The sequence below is a fragment of the Arvicanthis niloticus genome, chromosome 2, assembly GCF_011762505.2.
Source record: "Arvicanthis niloticus isolate mArvNil1 chromosome 2, mArvNil1.pat.X, whole genome shotgun sequence".
NCBI classification, from domain to species: domain Eukaryota; kingdom Metazoa; phylum Chordata; class Mammalia; order Rodentia; family Muridae; genus Arvicanthis; species Arvicanthis niloticus.
In genome coordinates this window covers 127,341,470-127,360,399 of record NC_047659.1, presented here as the reverse complement: position 1 = coordinate 127,360,399, position 18,930 = coordinate 127,341,470, and the positions used below count along the sequence as shown (strand labels likewise).

The 18,930-nt window shown below is 47.3% G+C and overlaps 1 protein-coding gene across 1 annotated transcript in view; it reads left to right on the top strand.

The window, feature by feature from the left end:
- Positions 1-13,882, top strand: part of Tti1 (TELO2 interacting protein 1) — a 45,635-nt gene extending 31,753 nt beyond the window's left edge. Inside the window, exons 5-8 of the mRNA XM_034494101.2 lie at positions 16-156; positions 2,155-2,359; positions 2,645-2,732; positions 13,228-13,882. Coding sequence (XP_034349992.1) covers positions 16-156; positions 2,155-2,359; positions 2,645-2,732; positions 13,228-13,414 — 621 coding nt within the window. The 3' untranslated portion in view covers positions 13,415-13,882. The remainder of the gene's footprint in view (positions 1-15; positions 157-2,154; positions 2,360-2,644; positions 2,733-13,227) is intronic.
- The last annotated feature ends 5,048 nt before the right edge of the window (positions 13,883-18,930 follow it).

The window sequence follows — 18,930 nt, the reverse complement described above, 5'->3', positions numbered from 1 at the left end:
TGTCTTTTCTTTCAGGTCTTGGACGTGCTGGGTTTGTGTGTACAGGTTCTACAGACCCACAAGAATCAGCTCCTTCCCCTGGCTCATCGTGCCTGGCCTTCACTCGTGCACCGACTCACAAGTGATGACCCCCTGGCAGTGCTCAGAGCCTTCAAGGTACTGACACCCCTGTCTATCACAGGATGCAGGTCTGAAGCACAGAGGCTGCCCCCATCTTCTGCATCACTTTAATTTCTCTGACCTCTGGACACAGAACTTGAAGAAAGTGCAGAAAAATAAGAAGAGGATAGACTACACGACAAAAGTCTTTAGACTTTAAAGATGAGTGAACTGATAAAGGGAAGGCCACGAGTGTTCACTGAACATCTCTGTGTGCCAGGCAGTAAGGTTGGCATTACCCTCATGGACACTTACTTCATAGTAGCCTGTAAGGTGCTTGTTACCTCTAGTTTTGGCCAAGTTCAGAGACAGTAACATACCTTGGGACTGTATAGCTAGTAATGGATAGAACCCAGCTTAGGCTCATGCTTTGTGAACTGCATGAGAGTCAAGGTGATGGGCCCATCTGCCCAGCCCAGGCTCATAGTCACCCATTTTCAGGTGGGGCTTAGGTACAGTTCTATCAAGGATGAACTAGAACTCTGGGGAAGGCCTTTGAAAAGCTACAGCCTGTAGAGATGTCGTTCTCCCTGGTTAGTTAGGCTTATATTAGCACATGAATTTTCACTTATTTATATCCTTCCTTGTTCTAAAAAGCACTAAACGACATCCTACAGAGATACGTTCACCATGCAAGACAGCATAAATTGGAATTTGGATGAGCAAGATGAGGCAGAGGGAAGAGATGTGGAGGGGTGGCAGGTAGGAGCTGGAACACAGTCAATATGCCGGGCATCCAGCAGCCAGAATACCAGCTTACAGTTGGAGGACATAATTGATAATGTTAATTCCAAAGCAAAATGCATGAAATGGTGTGTGTATATATGTCTGTCTCTATCTCTGTCTGTGTGCTAAGAGGAAAGGAGGAGAGAGAGAAGAGAACCTGGGGGAGGCAGAGCGGGAAGGAGGTATTACTAAATCTTATTCAGATGTACTGTTTCCCTTTATGAAAATTAATAGGTTATTTAAAATGACAGGCAGTGTAGAAAAATGAAAGCATAGGAAGCTGTGTGCACTGTGAGCAAGGTTGCTTTTCCCACTGCAGACACATTAATAGTGCTTTACCTGAGGTCATGTGATACAGCTAAGGCCCTGAGAAGAGGGCCTTACTCTGCAGACTGGACGGGCGCTGTGTGCCTATTATGCCTTGCTTACTGATTCTTAAAGAAATTCCTATCCTCCTGTTTGCGCAGTCTTGTGCAGCGGGGCAAAACATTTCAATATGTTCTGCTACAGAAAGTTTAAACGACACATGCAAAGAGACTGCCTGTTGTGAAAGATAGAAAAAGGCTGATGTACATGAGAGATTATGCAGTCGACACACCGAACACAGTCATGGCTCCAGCCACAAGGACCAGCCTTGGCTTAGCCATCCTCCTGATGCCTTCACGAGGCAGATGCTGAGCCTTGAGTGTGTTTGCACAGCTAGCAAGAGTTAGAAAAAAGCCCAACATCCTCTCTCTCTCTCTCTCTCTCTCTCTCTCTCTCCCTCTCCCTCTCCCTCTCCCCCTCCCCCTCCCCCTCCCCCTCCCCCTCCCCCTCCCCCTCCCCCTCCCCCTCCCCCTCCCCTCTCTCCCTCTCTCCCTCTCTCCCTCTCTCCCTCTCTCCCTCTCTCCCCCTCCCCCTCCCCCTCCCCCTCCCCCTCCCCCTCCCCCTCCCCCTCTCCCTCTCCCTCTCCCTCCCTCTTTCCTCTCTCTTCCCCCCCAAAAGGAAAGGAAATCAAGGTATTAATCATATTATTCATCCAACCAAAGCTCCCTCGGAATTACTCTCCGTGTAATCTGTATTTATGGATAGGAGCATCTATGCCTTGGAAGCAGAGACCTCCGAATTCATAACTGTCAGAATCACAAACCATGAGCAAGAAATTAACAGCAGTAGTTCTATTTTTTTTTTCTAGGTAGAGACCTGTATAGAATTGAATTACCAAGTATGTTCCAGCCCTCTTGCTGCTTTAACAGTGTGTAATCACCAGGTTGGGAACTGTTTTTGCAGGTTTTACAGATACTTGGAAGCAGATGTGGCGATTTTCTCCGAAGCCGGTTCTGCAAAGATGTCCTGCCAAAATTGGCCAGCTCCTTAATCACCCAGGCCCCCATCAGTGCCAGGGCTGGACCAGTTTATTCTCACACACTGGCCTTCAAGCTACAGCTGGCTGTTTTACAGGGTCTGGGCCCCCTGTGTGAAAGTCTGGACTTAGGTAGGTACCATGGTCTCCTAGCCACAGAATCTGCATGTGATTCGATGCCCCTTCTTTGCATCCTCTGACAACTAGAGCTTGTGTCCTTTCTTGGATATTGCCTTCATTCTACCCTGGCCCCCAACCTGGCCTTTTACTTTAGGGTATTCCTGGTTTTCTGGGAAGTGTAAAGAGTTCTAAAGGGCCTTGCATGCCTAATCTTAAGTCCCTAGACAGTGATTGGTTATTGCTTGTTCCAAATGCAGTCTGAGAGCCTGAGGCTTGTTTTGTTTTTCTACCCTCCAGGTGAGGGTGACCTGAATAAAGTGGCTGATGCCTGCCTGATTTACCTCAGCACCAAACAGCCCGTGAAATTACAAGAGGCTGCCAGGAGGTACGTCTGCTTCATCACCTGCATCTCTTTACGTCTGTTCTAAATTATGATAATTTGCTAATGGTGGGCAGAGTTGAGGCATTCTCTGCTCCTTTTCTCTCTCCTTGCCAGGTTAAGATGATTTCTTTAGCTGTGCCAACTCCAAAGATGGTATTTTGACTAGATGCTTTCTCTTTGCAGGAGACCTTTTCCTGTGCTGCAGTGTCAGCAACAATTCTAGAGGGGCACAAAGCTGAAAGGCTGGGTGCTGGAGGGAACACAGACCCTCCTGGCTGGAGAGCTTCCAGCTCTCTACTCTGTTCCTTGGGATCAGTGACCTAACACCTTACTATGCCTCTGCTTTCTACATAGCAAAGCCAAAGGAAAGCATTAGGTGTGCTGTAGCTAACTAGAGAAGGGCTTATATGTGCAAAACTGGGCGTAGTGCAGGCAGATGCATGCCTTTGTCTAGAGCCCATACCACTCAACTGCTTCTAGCAATAAGCTGACCCAGAGAACAACTTGGAAGACCTTTGGATTCCAAAATTACATGAACTTAACTGCCCTGAGTTTTGGCCATGCCTGATAGAGAATAACAGTGCCTCTAATGCAAGCTATTTTGGTTCCTCGAAGCCTAAGTGATTTTTCTTATAAGTTGAAACTAAGCACAGCAGTGTCCTTACCTTGAGACCCAGAGTGCACCCTGGCCGCCTCTGCCCAGCACTCCTGCCTACTGGGAGCAGGCTGTGCTCTGCAGCTACCTGCCCCTGGACATCTGCTGCCAGGACTGCCTGGCCTGCCAACTTCATCTGGGCAGAGCCCCGCCTCCCCAGGTATCTGTAGTTAGGTCTGGTGATCCTTGCTGGGGTGGGAATCAGATGACTCCTCCATTCCACCCAAGGAGCTGGGATGCCGCTCTGACTGTGGAGTAGGAGAGTAGCCTGCTCCGTTATATACCTTGCACTCCCTACACATGAGGGGAATACCTTTTGGAATTGATTTATTGTCTTTGCAATTCTTTGCTTTTGATTTCCTTGGTAGCTTTATTTCATTCTATCCCTTTCCCGTCAAATCTCTTAGACCCAGAATCAATCATAGCTTCTGGAGCATAGGGGTGCATCCCAAGGAGCTTCTTATCCTCGGGCACCCCTTTTTCTTAAGGAGCCAGCGTGAGGTGAGAGTGCTTCTCCCTGGGCCGAGCCATAGCTGGTTGCACTGTGATGTAAGGTGTAACCTTAGCACATGATGGCTTTATCTTGGCATAAATTCTTTTGACTTATAAAAATCTGATTTTCACACTTCCCATCCCAGTCTGCTACATTCACTGTATCCCATCCTTCAAGTTTAGAGCCATCAAATAAGCTAATATTCATAATACATTTATCTTTTCATTTCTCATTTTTTGCCACTGAAAGCAATTAAACCCAGAATCAGACCTTGCTGAATCTTAAGCTGGTGCTCAGAGTGGCTGGAGGAGGGGATGCCCTAGACCACTGTAACTCCCTGTTTGCTTCAGCACCTTCTCTCCACTGGGGTTGGGTTGAGTCAGATGGCTTGTCTCTGCCTCGCAGGAGGGAGAGGAAGTACAAGGCTGATTGCCCACCCACAGTTCATCTGCAGACTCAGTTTGAAGGGATTGAGGGAAGTGGGAATTAGTGCTGTGCTTCATCGGGGGCTGATTTGGCATCTTGATTCAGAAATTAATAAGCTTTCTAAATAGGAGGAGTCACCCAAGGCAATAGACAGGCCTGGTGTCCTGAGCCACACACCATGTGGAGTGAGTGGCCTGGTGGGGCTGACTACTGAAGCAGTCCTGGTGGGCCTGAGGAGAGAGTAAGATGGGGTCCCCAGCCGGTTTGTCCTTGTTCTCGTTCCTTAATCCCTGTGTCCCTTACTAAGAGAACGCCTATCTGCTCACTTGGAAAACTCACTGTTTCTCTTCTACTCCAAGTACCAATGTAGTCAGGGCATCATAGAAGCCTCTACCTCTGCCCTCAGTAGTCACTCCATAGCATCAGAGCAACACAGCACACACTCATGGGAGAAGGAGAAGCTGTTGTGTTGAGGGAGCTTGTAGCAGGTTTTATAAAAAGACAAACCTCGGTGTAGACTCTAGAAGGAACAGAGTAAGTCAGAAGGGTCCACAGTTGGCCTGGCTCCCTTCAGAACAGGTGAGCTTCCCACCCTGCTCCTGTCTGCCAGAGAGCTAGTGAGGCAAGCTTTGCGGGCCCTCCCTGCCTTCTACAAGATGGTAAGCAGCTGGCCGGGAGTAGGTGTTTCTGTGGGCCTGAGAGCCATCGTGATGTGGAATACCAAGTTGGCAACTGGTGAAGATTTCCTTCATCCACATCACAGCTGGGTTTTCCTTCCTTCCTTCCTCTTGTTTGCTTTCCCTGCATTCAAAGAATGACCAAGCCTCTGTTTGCTATTTTAATTTGTCATATTAAATATAGCCTTCGTGGCAGGCTTTTACATCTAGGTTGTAAACTCTGGAAATGGAAATTGATCAGGGGATGGTTGATATAACCAAGGCTGTAAATGCTAAGAGTGGAGATGCCATTCCAGTTTAATGCTTTTATCTGGCAAATGTGCCTTGTAAGGAGGGGCATAAATCTTAGGACTTGGGGGAGGGGTGGGGGCAGGAGATAACCTTGCTGCTTATTACCACCAGGTGTCACTCTTAACTGGTGATGGGGGTGGGGAGTTCCTTCAGATCCCATGCAGTTAAGAAACTTTAATAGATGACAGATAAGTAAATCATATTTAAGGGTGTGGGGAAAAGTGGCCAACAAACCAGTAAAGAAGACAGTGTCAGCAAGAGTAAGCCCTAGATCAGCCAGGCCCCACCTAAGCAGAAAGCAGAGGCAAACTTAACTGATTTAAATTCCCAGGTAGCCCAGAAGCCACCAGGATATCTCCCAGCATGCAGTTCTGTGCCCTTTTGACCACTTTGCAATTTCATACTGAAAAGAATTCCAGAGGAGAGCAACCCCCTGCCCACCGCTCACCACCCCATCCCAATTTCAGTTTTCCCTTGAGTCAGTCTGTATACTCAGAGGGCCAGTCTCCTCCTAGCCTCTGAGGCTCTCTGTCCTGCAGTGAAGTCTTATATCATATGCACCTTCACTCTGGACCAAAAGCAAATAACACTAGGTAACATCTACTGGTAAAAACATGAAGTCCATGCCCAATAAGTTTCGTGATAGACAAAGCTCCCAGGCTGCTTGGTCTCTATCAGCTCCTGCCCCCTTCTGCCAACCCCAGCCCCTAGCTAGGGATGCTGGCATACCTTCCGGCCATGCAAGTGTTGATGCTGTTATTCCCTAGTCCTGGGGTGGGAGGTGGGAGGGCAGCACGGTGTTCATTCCCTCCTTCACCTGGCCACTGTGTGAGAGTACAGTAGCACCAGTTGATGGTGATACCCTCCTCACAGGATCTTTGTACAGATGAGTTATTTTTATATAGTCAGAAAGTCAACTCTGAAAATTATGCAGTGAACTCTGTGTGCCAAGAACTGTCTGGGTACTGAAAATGGAGGAGAGAAGACAGGAGGCCTCTTCCCTCATGATGCATGTGTGTATACACTGACCAAATGTGTGCTGTGCGTGTCACATGTATACACCTGGATGCATCCTTCCTTCTAAATCTACTTGTCACTGATGTTGGAACAGGACTTTCTTCTCAAAAGAGTCTTTTTTATGTTAATTGGGGCACCCCTCCCCACCTCCATTTGTGAAGGAAGTCAGGAGCAGGTTTGAAGGTTCATTTATCAACTGACTTCCCTGCTCTCTTTCTAGCAGTAGGATCCCAGCCCATCAAAGAACCAGCCGGTGCCTTCAGACCCTGGACAATGCAGACTAACACAGGTTCCTTCATTTCATCCCTGCCAGAGCCCGACTCCTCTCTATGCCACACACAGGCCTGTCTGTCTGAACGGATTAGGAGCCAGGGGTGATCCACTAGTTAGGCTAGCTCAAAATGAATATCTGGTCCCCTGAATGAGGATGAGGGGCAGCTCATTTGAGGCCTGCCTACAAAGCTGTTTCCCCTGGATTGCACAGACATGGAAATGAGGGCACTTCTCATATTTTTCCTTTTGACATTTGATTAATAGTTGACAAATCCAGACCCAAGTAGTTAGCTTTCCTATTATCCATCTTTGACAGCCACTGCTGCTTTTCTTTTCAAGGCCCATTGTTCTAAAAATACATTCAGATCTGAAGCTGTTCATTGTGCACACAGAGGTGTGATTTTATGGTGTCAGAGATAAGAGACATCTGCCATGCAGATTACAAAGCAGGTTTCTGGGTTTCTGAAATGAAGGCAGAGATACTGCACTACTGAAACATGTGTTGCCTGTACTTCCCTGACGCCGACGCCGCAGTATGTCATGAGATGCTAACCTGCTAGTTTGTCATTGTGTGTGATGCTTGCCTGTATGTATGCATGCAGAGGCCAAGTGCCAAGATCACAGGCATGTACCATCATACCCCACCAGAAACACATTTCTAAGAGTCATTTCTTACGTTGCCCATCAATGGGAGCTGCTGGCCTAGTGCCAAAGCATGGGTCATAGAAAAATTTGTGACTAGGAGAGGGCAAGTCACATAGATTGTCACAAAAATATCATCTTTCTGGTGGGAGCAGGAAATACTGCACATGGCCTCTGAGTATGCCGGCAAGGGCTCAGATCAGCTTTGAAGCCAGTGGCCAGCAGCACTGTCATGGGACCTTAGCCTGAAGGTGGAAGAGGGAGCCAGATGGAAAGGCTGCATTTAAAACCCACCCTGTAGGACTTAAGCCCTGCTAGGTTCTGGCTTCCTTTTGAATTGTCTCTAACAGATTGGGCCTCTCCATGTCAGGTCCTTTTAAATATGCATGAAGCAGTGGAAGCATCCTACTGCATTTATGACACTCTGTCCTGTGGTACGTTGGGGGCATGATTAGCATCAAACGCTGCTACTAGTGTTTATGGTTTTAAATCCTCTCTCGCTGCATTTAAATATTTTTAATAGGAGTCTCTGAGTGTGTGTGTTGGAGGTCGATCGATGGATGAGTAGTTTTGAACAGGTAAATATAGTTAGGTCTAACAAGTAAGTGTAGCTGCAAAGGTAATTGGTAGCATGTATTTGGAGAGTAAATTGTTGCTTCCAGTCATAATCCCCCATTCCCAGCATTTAGAAACAAAAAACAGCCTCGGTGCAGAGGAAGATAGCAGAATTGAATAGCAGGAAAGGACAGGCTTGAAATACTGGTTAACCAATGAACCGAGACCCATTAGAGTAAATTACTGAGTATGGGAACATAGCCCCACTGCTTGCTGACTGGGACAATTCAACACGCTGGCATCCATTTGTTTAAAAGGAGGCAGCACACAGCCTCATTTGCAGTATTGGCATGCTCGGAGTAATGGAAGAAGAGATGGCCAGAGAAAGAGGAGTATGGAGCCTGTTCTGTCAGAGGGGCAACAGCAGGCCTGCTTCCCAGAAAGTAGGCTTGCTTTTTGGTAACCTTTGTGCAGGCCCATGTGAAAAGAGTATGTAACATACTACTAAGGAGATATCTCAAAGCTACTTCCTTAGACGTCCCAAATAAACAGACAGGTCGCAAAGCCACAAGTTCTTTACCTCTGACAACTCCTGAGAGCATTTTATAGCCCAGAAAGAGAAAAGGAACATCAGGTCCTTCAAGCAAATGATTGACAAGAGAAAGACTAGCTTGTCACTAGGAGAGCTGGGAGCCCTGCACTTCAGCTACAGTTTATTTAGCTATGCCAGACCCTGATTGGCTGACGGTTTTCTGGAGTCTACTTTGAGCAGATGTTGTCTAGACAGAGATGCTGAAGACATGCTCTGTTGCTGTGACACAGGTATTTCTTTTAGTTTTTGCTCCTGGGGTGGGGGTAGATAATCCATGCTCATGCTGCAGATCCCTGGTGGCCTGTGGAAGCCAGACAGCACATGACAACTGTCTGTCTGCCCCTGGAGTCGCCACTGGACATGTGCTCTCCTTAGGAACCCTTCCCTGCCTGCATCCACAGAGGGCCCCTAGGATGGCCTCGCCATACTAGAGTACGCCTTAAAGAGTCCACCTAGCCCAGCAGATGAGACCCTGAAACTACAGCCTTCCTCTACCACCTTTGCAGCATCCCAGAGACCTAGCACAGTGTCTGGGCTGCTGGGATACTTGTAAATGTCTCACCGCAAAGATAAGGCCCTGATTCAGCTAGCTAGATTCCAATCACACACCTCCTGCCTCCCCGGGCCACCACACCCCGGGTGGCTCACTGGAGTCCCACAGTGCTGATCCTGAGGATGCTTTTCTTCTGTTGGTTTGGCCTCTGGAGTTTATTAGGTACTTACTGATACCGTCAACTGTAGATAGGGCTGAAGTGCAGGGAAATGGCTGCCTGCATGAAGTAAAATTCAATAAAACCGCATTTTAAGTGAAAAATCAGTATAAACACCAGGCTTCTTTGCCATGGAAACAGAGGTTGCTTAGATACTGCCTAACGGCGAGTTCTAAATTTTTTAAAGTCAAGTTATCATTTAAGCTACACAGCCCTACAGGTTATTGAGAGATAATCACCTGCCTCGGGACATGTGGAGGCATGAGGCACAGCTGAGTGCCTCCTGCGCTCTGAGGACCAGGTAATCTCTTGATAACTGTGCTCCCTGGAGCCACCAATTTGGGCCTAGGGGAAGGAGAAAGGAGTTTCATTTAGGAGTTATATAGTGTATGTATATTTTTCAGAAATTGTTTCTCTTTGGGTTTGAAAAAAAGATGAAACTGGCCATTTGGCGTGTTCAACAACCATCCCTGCCATATCTGAAGATAGACTGGGAACATGTTCCAGACAGTTGCCTTGGTCACTCAAAGCAGAGGCTTGCCTTTGTCTTCTGGCTTGATTTTGTAGAAAGCCTGGGTAGGAAGTGGCTCCACACAAGGCGCTCCAGAGCTGGGGATCAAAGCCCAGGTCTCTGGAGCCCTTAGACACAGCCTACCAGGCCTCAGGCTCAGCTCCTGGTGGCAAAGCCAACAGGGCTCAGGTTAAGAATTTGTCAGTGTTTAGGGTTCAGCAGACCGCGTGCCTCCCACGCAGCAAGACTGCAGCTGCGCCTGCCAGCCATCTGTTTACATGGCACTGGGTTCATTTCCCACTGCAGGCATGCAGAAGGTAAGATACACTGCATTTTGTCCCTGATAAAACAGCCAAAAATAGAACCCTGTGGCTGAGAACTGGGCCCCATCGAGGCACTGTGGAGTGGAGTGAGACAAAAGACAAATGTCTTGTTCTTCTCAGACTGAGCGTGTCCATAGTGGATCATGCTGCTAGAGTTGGTAGTAATTATTCCTCAGGTGCGCTCTCTCTCTCTCTCTCTCTCTCTCTCTCTCTCTCTCTCTCTCTCTCTCTCTCTGTGTGTGTGTGTGTGTGTGTGTGTGTCCTCTCTGTCTATATCACTCAGTCTCTGGAACAAGGTTGTCATTAAACACTCAGGGAGAATGCTTCCCTGCCATTCCCTCCCCACCGCAGAACAATCTCAGTATGGAGGCTGTGCTGCCTGTGATCATCTTTGGGAGAAAGTGGAAGCAGGTTCAGGAGGCAGGAGGATGATTTACTTCCAGCGGCTGAGACAGAAGGAACTTGCTTGCTGTTTGCCTTGCTGGGGTATCTACCTTTTTAGGAGTGAAGCACTGACAGACACCTAAAATAATTGCTGAGAGTTTCACTCTGCTTAATAAAAGCGGTGAACTGTGCACATGGCTTGTGTGCACATGGCTTGTGTGCACATGGCTTGTGTGCACATGGCTTGCTTTCTTCCATTAACATTTTACTTGGAGATCTCCAGGGGTGAACACAGAATCCTATTCAGCCTGCTATGCTTGGCCTGTAGGCAAAGCAGAGCTCTGGGCCATGGTACCTTCTGCTGACTGCTGCCCAGATACAAGTATTCCTTGAAGGAAGAACAGCTGCAGCTGGAGAAATTGTTCCAGTTCTTGATGTAGAGAAAAAAAAATCAAATGAAATCATTTGCATTCTAACAGTCTTTGGCACCAAGGAAAAACTGTCAACAGTGTCACATGCAAACAGAAGTGTGCTTCCTGGGTTTGGTGGTTTACCATTTCCCTCACCACTCTAATTATCAAAGATATTTTTGTTTTTAAACAAAAATTGTCTCCCACGCAGGCCCCATCGCTTTTCTGCAGTGAAGTGGAAACGATGAATTAGAATATTCTAATCACTTCTTCAGCAACCACTGCATAGGTTATAAACACAAGATTATTCAAGCTAAGAAACTTAAAAAAGTTTAGGCACAGCAGCTCAGGCCCAGGACATTTTCAAAGCCTGCCTACACGCACACACACACACGCACACACACACACACACACACACGTGCACACCCCCCTACGTGTCTCCCTCCCCAGCATAAGTCCATCACACACAAAGAAGAAAGCAAAACTGCCTTCAAAGAATAAGGCCCAGCTCTTCCAAGAGCACTGGTTTTTCAGATTAATAAAATTAAAAACCAAAAATTAAGTTTTATTTAGCAATCATTTCATTCCCATTTGACACTCAAAAGTGCACTAATGGTCCTGAAAATAACTGTCAGGAATGAGATCTGATTCGTCAGATAGGTGCTGTGTTGTTTCTCCTCAGTACAGGAATGAGATCTGATTCGTCAGATAGGTGCTGTGTTGTTTCTCCTCAGTACCCAGGAGGAATCAGCTCCAGGGCCCATGGGAACCAAGTCCTTTGTGAAGTGGCAGCATGTCTGCAAAGCCTGAGCGTGTGGTGATCACCTGAAAAATGTAAACACTAAATGCTTGGTATATTGTGTTCAGGGAGTGGGGACAAGGACAAAGCTTGTGTGTGTTCAGTACAAATAGAATTTGTTTTTCTAGTATTTTAATTCACTAGTTAAATCTGGGGCAGAGTCACTAATACAGAGGGCTGATGATATTTTTAGCTGATAAATTGGGATCACGTGGAGATGGACATAAACAACAAACATAATGGTATATATGTGTAAAAACTTTATAACAAAACCCATTACTGTGTATACTGATTTCAAAAATTAATTTAAAACATGCTTGGAGGGCAGAGAACTTGTAAAGGCACTTGTCGTGGAGCCAATGTCCTGAGTTCCATCCCAGGACCTCTGTGGTAGAAAGAGAACCCATTCCTGCAAGGTTCCCTGATGTCCGCACAGATGTCATGGCAGGCACATGTTCAAGCACACACAAAAAATATAGAAGTGTGTAAAAATAATGTTTAAACGGAGTTAGTAGAGACTGATAATGTATTTTAAACTTTAGCAAAACCTCAAAAATGAGAAAACTGAAAACTGGATGTGACTGGTTGTACTACTCACCAGCACTTGGGATATGAAGGCAGGAACATCAGAAGTTCACAGTCAATACTGGCTACTTAGCAAATTTGAAGCCAGTCTGGGAAAAGGAAAGCAATGGGGAAACTGAGGCAGGACCATGTGTACATGCTCCAAGGCTACATAGCTTGACGTAGGATAACAAAGTCTGTGCCTGTTCTTCCTTGGTGACTTCAGGACCTTTCACGGACTGTAAAGATTCCTGGAAGGAGTATCCCTCATGTCATTAGCCAGCCTCCAGATGAATCACTCAGTCCTCAGGCAAGTGAGAGCCTGTTAGTCAGTGGGTATTCACTGACTGCTTGCAGTGCTGAGCCAGGGGAAACACTGCAGCCACATCCATGATACTAAGAAACAGAGACCTGAGAGTGAAGGATGGGGCATCACCTGGACAGGGTGGGAAAGCAGCTCCTCCAGCAGGTGATTCCATGTGTGAGTTGATGGGGCCAGCATAAGGAGGGCTTCATTCATCCTGGGAGTGAACGGCCAGGTGGGTAGGGTTTACAGGAGGCTGTCTACTCTGGTGGCCCTGGTTCAGAAATAGGAGTTGAACAGACATTAGCCAAAAGTTCAGGTCAGGATGAAGGATTTCATTTCTGGCAACATACCATGGCCCTGGCCTTGAGCTCTGAGTTATGTTTGTACAGAACATCAGTACTGCCTCAAGAGGCCTTGGACAGCCTCTGATGAGCACAGATTCTGTTGGCCCTGTATCCAGACCTCTAAAAAGTCATGGCTCTGAGTGACCAGAACGGGTTTACCCGGAGGCACATGAGGACCTTAAAGAAAAGTTAAGAGCTGCTGATGCAGGGCTAGGCCTGTCATTCCTTCAGACTCCAGCTTTACAGTTAGGAGCTTCTTTGTGTCAATACTACTCTCTTTGGACTAATTACTGTTTTACTCCAGGTCAGTGGAGCAGAAGCTGGTTTGCCTGGTTTTTTAGGCTTTGGAACCATTCTAATGGCCCTGTCTTAGGATCTAAAGTGTGGTCCCTCTGCTGTTTGAAGTGACTTGATCTTACTGATCCATTCCTTCTCAGAGAGCCCAGTAAACAGCCCTGGGATGAGCAGTAACCCTCCTACCTTTCCCCTCCTGCCTCCCTTACTCATGAAATCCTCTCTCCACAGTGTCTTCCTCCACCTGATAAAAGTAGACCCTGACTCCACCTGGCTCCTCCTGCATGAGCTGTACTGCCCTGCACAGCCATTCACAGCCCCACACCCCAGCCTTCACCCAGTGCAGCTGCAGGGGGCCACCAAGGCACAGAACCCCTATGCCACCAATGTGTGCCACCTGCTTCTTCAACTGCAGTGATCCTGCCAGACCCTGCCAGCCGGAAGTTGAGCTGAGCCACCCCTGCTGGATACAGTTGCGGCAACAGAGAATCAGTGAAGGTGGATTAGACAGCGATCAATGTATAAATTGATCAATCACATGACTGCTTAGACATTGGACTGAAGGAAAAGTAACTTGCTGTTATTTATATTTCACTCTGTGTTTTCAGATGACATTGTCTGGTGGCTCTAAGAACTTAACTCTTTAGCCTACTGTCAGTACAAGTTCCTGTGCCTCACAAGTCTCCCCCCACACACACACACACCCCTTGTGCTCCATGTCCAAGTTTGATTCTCAGCACCCATTAGTAGCTCATGACCATCCATGACTCCAGTTTCAAGGGATCCAACCCCCTCTTCTGACCTCAAGCATTAGACTTGCACATGGTGCACAGACACACCCATGAGCCAAACACATTTAAGATAAATAAATCTTTTCAAAAATGTCTTGAGAGATTGATTTCTTCATTTTTGGAGGAGAAAGCTTTTTTCTTAGCATTCTTTGCTTTGTGGGTATGGGATATGCTATGTTGCTTATATGAACTTGCAGGAATCACCTCTCCTTCCATCATGTGGTTCCCAGGAATTGAACTCAGATCAGCAAGCTTGGCAGAAGCACCTTTACCTGTTGAGCCATCTTTCCAGCTCCCTCACACCCCACTTTTTTAAGGCAGTGTTACTCTATAGCCTTGGCTCTTCTGGAACTCACAACAGGTGTGAACATTTTACCTACATGTATGATGTATGTATGGATACCATGTGTGTACTGGGTGCTGGAAGAGGTCAGCTCTCCCTGGAACTAGAGGCATGGATGGTTGCGAGCCACCATGTAGGTACTAAGACCCAAACGTGGCTCCACTGGAATAGCAGCCAAGTGCTCTTAACCGCTGCACAGTCTCTCTACTCCTGTCAGTGAGGCGTTTTGGTGCTTTGTTTTGTTTTGTTTTGTTTTTTACTCTTGGTACTAGCAGACTAGCCCATACTAAGGGCTGGGATGGCTGTGGCTAAGTAATAAAATGTGCCCAAGGCCTTGGGTTTGATTCTAGCACCACATACAAAATGTACTCGCCTGCATGAGCCAGGGTCCTCACACACAGTCTTGCTTCACACACAGCCCTACTCACTTGCCGAGCTCACTGACCTGGGGATGATTCTCAGATCCTGATGTCTTCCACAAGCTTTTAAATGCCTACTATGGCTGCATCTAAAAAGCCCAGTGGGGAATCCTTTAGTGACATCAGATGTTCAGTGTCTTCATTTCTCCAGCAATCAAATTAAGGTAAGCCATATACACTGGGGTACTATTGTGCCCCCAAATACTTCTTACTTTGCAGTTTCCCTCTGCACCTCTCTTTCCTTGGAGGGTTTGCTGTCTCCCCCGTGCCCCCCTATTTCTGCTGAATGGATTTACTAATTGCATCAGCTCAGACCCTTCCAGGACTTTGTAAACTGAGGAATAGCAAGAGTGCTGAGTCAGGCATGACCCTTTTTTTGAGTGTGTGGGGCTGTCCCTGGCTTTGCACCATCCCCGGTAGGTGTGTTGTTCACTTCCATCAGGAGCCGTGGCTTTCCTTGTATCAGTAGCCATTGGTGTGCCCAGCTGCCACCACTCACTCATTAGGTTGCCAAATACTGCTTTGCCAAGTCCCCCATTCAGGCTTGCTTTTGCCTGGGTACCTGAGTACCAGAAATCTTCCTTTCCTTGAGCATGTGAAGCTTGCAGCTACCATTTATGTAGGAGAGGCAGGAAAAAAAAAATCCCATCTGAAGGATCTGTCACAAGACAGATGTTGATGGCCCCCAAGCTTCAGCACCTCATTGACATGAGGGAACACTGGACTAGTTCAGCTGATTGCTGTCTGACCTGCTAGGGCAGTGAGACGTCAGGCCCCCTCAGGTCTTGGTGGCCACCACTCCACAGATGAGTCCTCCTGGGCTCCCTCTCTGACCTCAACAGCCCATCACAAGGCTGGAAGGGTCAGAGGACAGGGGTCAGGCCAGAGAGGAAGGCTCTTTAAGTCTGAGTTCTGGCTCCCCAGAGATATGCCCCTCCTCTACCTCCATGGAGAGTACTGCCTCTCTCACACGCCGCCTTTAGCTGATGTTACAGAACTCTGGACAACTCCCAAGACTTCACCTGGGCCCCCAAACTGTGAGCCTATGGCAGCACGTGCTGTCATTGGCTCTCTGCTGGTTGAGTTCTGGGATAGCTTTGTTCCCAACTTAGAGTTGACCAGGACAAAGTGATAGGCTAATTCACCCTCTAGCCTCTGACAAGTGAGAAAACAGGTCAGCAAAGTGGCACACCTTATGGAGCATCACATAGCCTGTTGTGATGTGTGATGTGTGGCTTATGTTCCCAGGGTGACTTGATGTGGGGGCAGGTGACAGGGAGTACAGGAGGGATTGTCACTGTGCTCTAAACCTGCTCTTGCTCCACAAATAGTTAAAATAGTCCAAGCTGCTTTCAGAGTCCAGCAGGCAGAATGTTATACTTGATTTAAAAAAAAAAAAAAAACAAAAAAAAAAAAAAAACTAATTAGTGTGCCTCTGTCATTATATTCAGACAAGTTTAATTTTTAACCGCCGATAGCCCTTGTTAGCATGGGAGTCGCACAGTGGGCCTTCCCCCACTTCCAGCTTGCTGATGCGAGAAGAGCTTCTCCTTTCTTTCAGTATGCAATAGCACCAATACACTGTGGGCAGACAGAGTGATGCCAGGCCTGCAGAAAGGCAGGATCAGGAGAGCGAGGTCATCCTTGGCTGTGCTCAGATTTGAGGCCAGCCTGAGAAATGTAAGACCCCATCTTCAAAACAGGAAAAGGACTGGTGATGTGGCCCAGCTGTTAGAGGCTCTTGCCACACAAGCCTGGCAATTTAAATTCTGTCCCAGATCCCATGTAAGGGTAGAAGGAGAAAACAACACACAGGCATAGGCACGTACTCATACACTCGCACAACATAAACCAAAGGATAAGAAAGAGGAATCGATGCCAGGCAGTGGTGGTGCACACCTTCAATTCCAGCACTCAGGGGCAGAACAGGCAGACTGCTGAGTTGGACGCTAGCTGGTCTACAGATGGGGTTCTAGGACAGCCAGAGCTACCCAGAGAAACCCTGTCTCAAAAAAGAAAGAAAATGAAGGATTGGGTAGACAGTTGAGTTAATAAAATGCTTGCCTTCTAAGCATAAGGAACCAAGTCCAATTCCCAGAACCCACATAGAAAAGCCGGGAACGATGGCACTGTGTAGTTGGAGACAGGCCAACTAGTTTTGCCTACTTGGTAAGTTCCACCAGGTCTGTCTCAAGGTAGAGACTAGAGTGGTGGCTCACCAGTCTCTTGCAGAAGACCCAAGTGGTAGCTCAAAATCATCACTAACTCTAATTCCAGGGCACCCCACGTCTTTTGACCCCCAAAGGGTTCACATAGTGCACATACATACATGTAAGCAAAACACTCATACACATAATTTCTAAATTATTTTTATGAAAAGGCGAATAGCAGATTTAAAAACCAGAGCTAAAGATGGCTCAGTGATTAAGAATACTAGCTGTTTTTCTGGAGGATCTGGGTTTAATTCCTAGCACCTATGTGGCAGCTCACAACTGTGTATAACTCCAGTTCCAGGGGATCTGACACCTTAAAACAGGCATATGCAGACAAAATAGCAATGCCAAATAAATAAATAAATAAATAAATAAATAAATAATGGTGGGTGACTCCTGAAGAAAAACAAAACACTGGCAGTTGAGCTCTGGCCTCTACATGTGCACCAACATACATGAAGAAAAATGAAACAAAACCATTTTGAGTGTATCTGAGCTACTGTAGGCAGTAGAAGATTGTCAAGCAGGGGAACATCCATCTTGATCTAGAGCATCCTCTGAAGGTGGCTGGCGGTGCCATCTTGTGGAGAGAACATCAGAGCTGCCCCAGCTCTGATCCTGCCCCTACCTCTTGAGTGACTATGCTCTGGGCTGGTTGTCTTATACTTCTGAGCCTCATTTCCCATCACTCGTGAAGCTTCTGCCTCAGCCTCTTCCAATAGCTGTGTGAGGAGGAATCCATTCTGTAATAGTATCAATCCCAGTGACTGGGCCTCCACCAGGGGCTCCTGCTTTCTAACCTGCTGCCCATGACTACTGCATAGTCCTCCAGGATAGTGCCGCCTGAGACAGACCCTGGTTAGCCCTCAGCATGACCAACCTTTGAGCTGAAGGGGACTGCAGGTTGGGCTAGACAAAGACTAAAGAATGCAAACACCCCTGGCAGTGGTGGCGCAGGCCTTTAATCCCTGCACTTGAGAGGCAGAGACAGGCGAATTTCCGAGTTCGAGGTCAGCCTGGTCTACAGAGTGAGTTCCAGGATAACCGGGCTATACAGAGAAAGCCTGTATTGAAAAAACAAAACAAACAAACAAAATGTAAACACCAGGACTTCAACTGGAGGAAGGAGACATACAATATCTTGGGTGCATTAAACTGGGAAAGGGCTTGCCTGGGAAGGCTGCTGACGGCTGTTTTCCATTCTGCAGAGAAGAGATCCAGGAAGGCTGGGAAAATAGGGTGTCTTCTCAAAAGGGGGATGAAGGCTGTGCTCGCAGGCAGAGGCCTTCCTACCTGTGTCTACACACATGCATGCTACCTGCTGTGAGAGTGCTAAGAGCCTCAAGCTAGCATGAGCCCCCAGAGGCCAGAATACTCCACATGCCTCCTCCAGCCTTTGGCTCCAGTTTCCTTGGTGTGGCCTTTTTTTTCTCCTGCAGCCTTTCTAGTTGGACATTCTTTGTCTTTCACACTCTTGGAGATCCATCTTCAGACAGTGCCAGATGAAGTCCAGGTTTCCTGATGTTCAGTTTAGTCCACTGTCATACCCAAAAGTAGCCATCAGTGTTCTGAGTGCTGGGATTAAAGGTGTGTGCCACCACTGCCCAGACACACACACACACACACACACACACACACACACACACAGTTTCTGTGTAACAGCCTTGACTGTCCTGGAACTCACTCTGTAGAGCAGGCTGGCTTCAATCTCACAGAGCTCTGCCTGCCTCTACCTCCCAATCCCTGGGAGGCCTGATTTAAAAAAAAAAAAAAAAAATGCCTTTTATAATGTTAATTTGTGCTGGGCAGTGGAGGCAGAGGCAGGTGAATCTCTTGAGTTTGAGACCAGCCTACTCTACAAAGTGAGTTCCAGGACAGCCAGGACTACTACATAGAGAAACCCTGTCTCTAACCACTCCCAATTTAAAAAAAAAAAAAAAGTGTGTGTGTGTGTGTGTGTGTGTGTGTGTGTGTGTGTGTGTGTGTCAATTGTGTGCACATGTGTGGGTGCATATGTGTGAGAGGAAGGCACATGCATGCAGGTGTACATGTAAATACATGTGTGTGGTGGGGAGGCCGAAGGTCAACCATGGTGTTCTTCCTCAGGAGCCACTCAACCACTCAAACAAGCTCTCTCTTGGCCTGGAGCTCACCTAGGAAGCACAGCT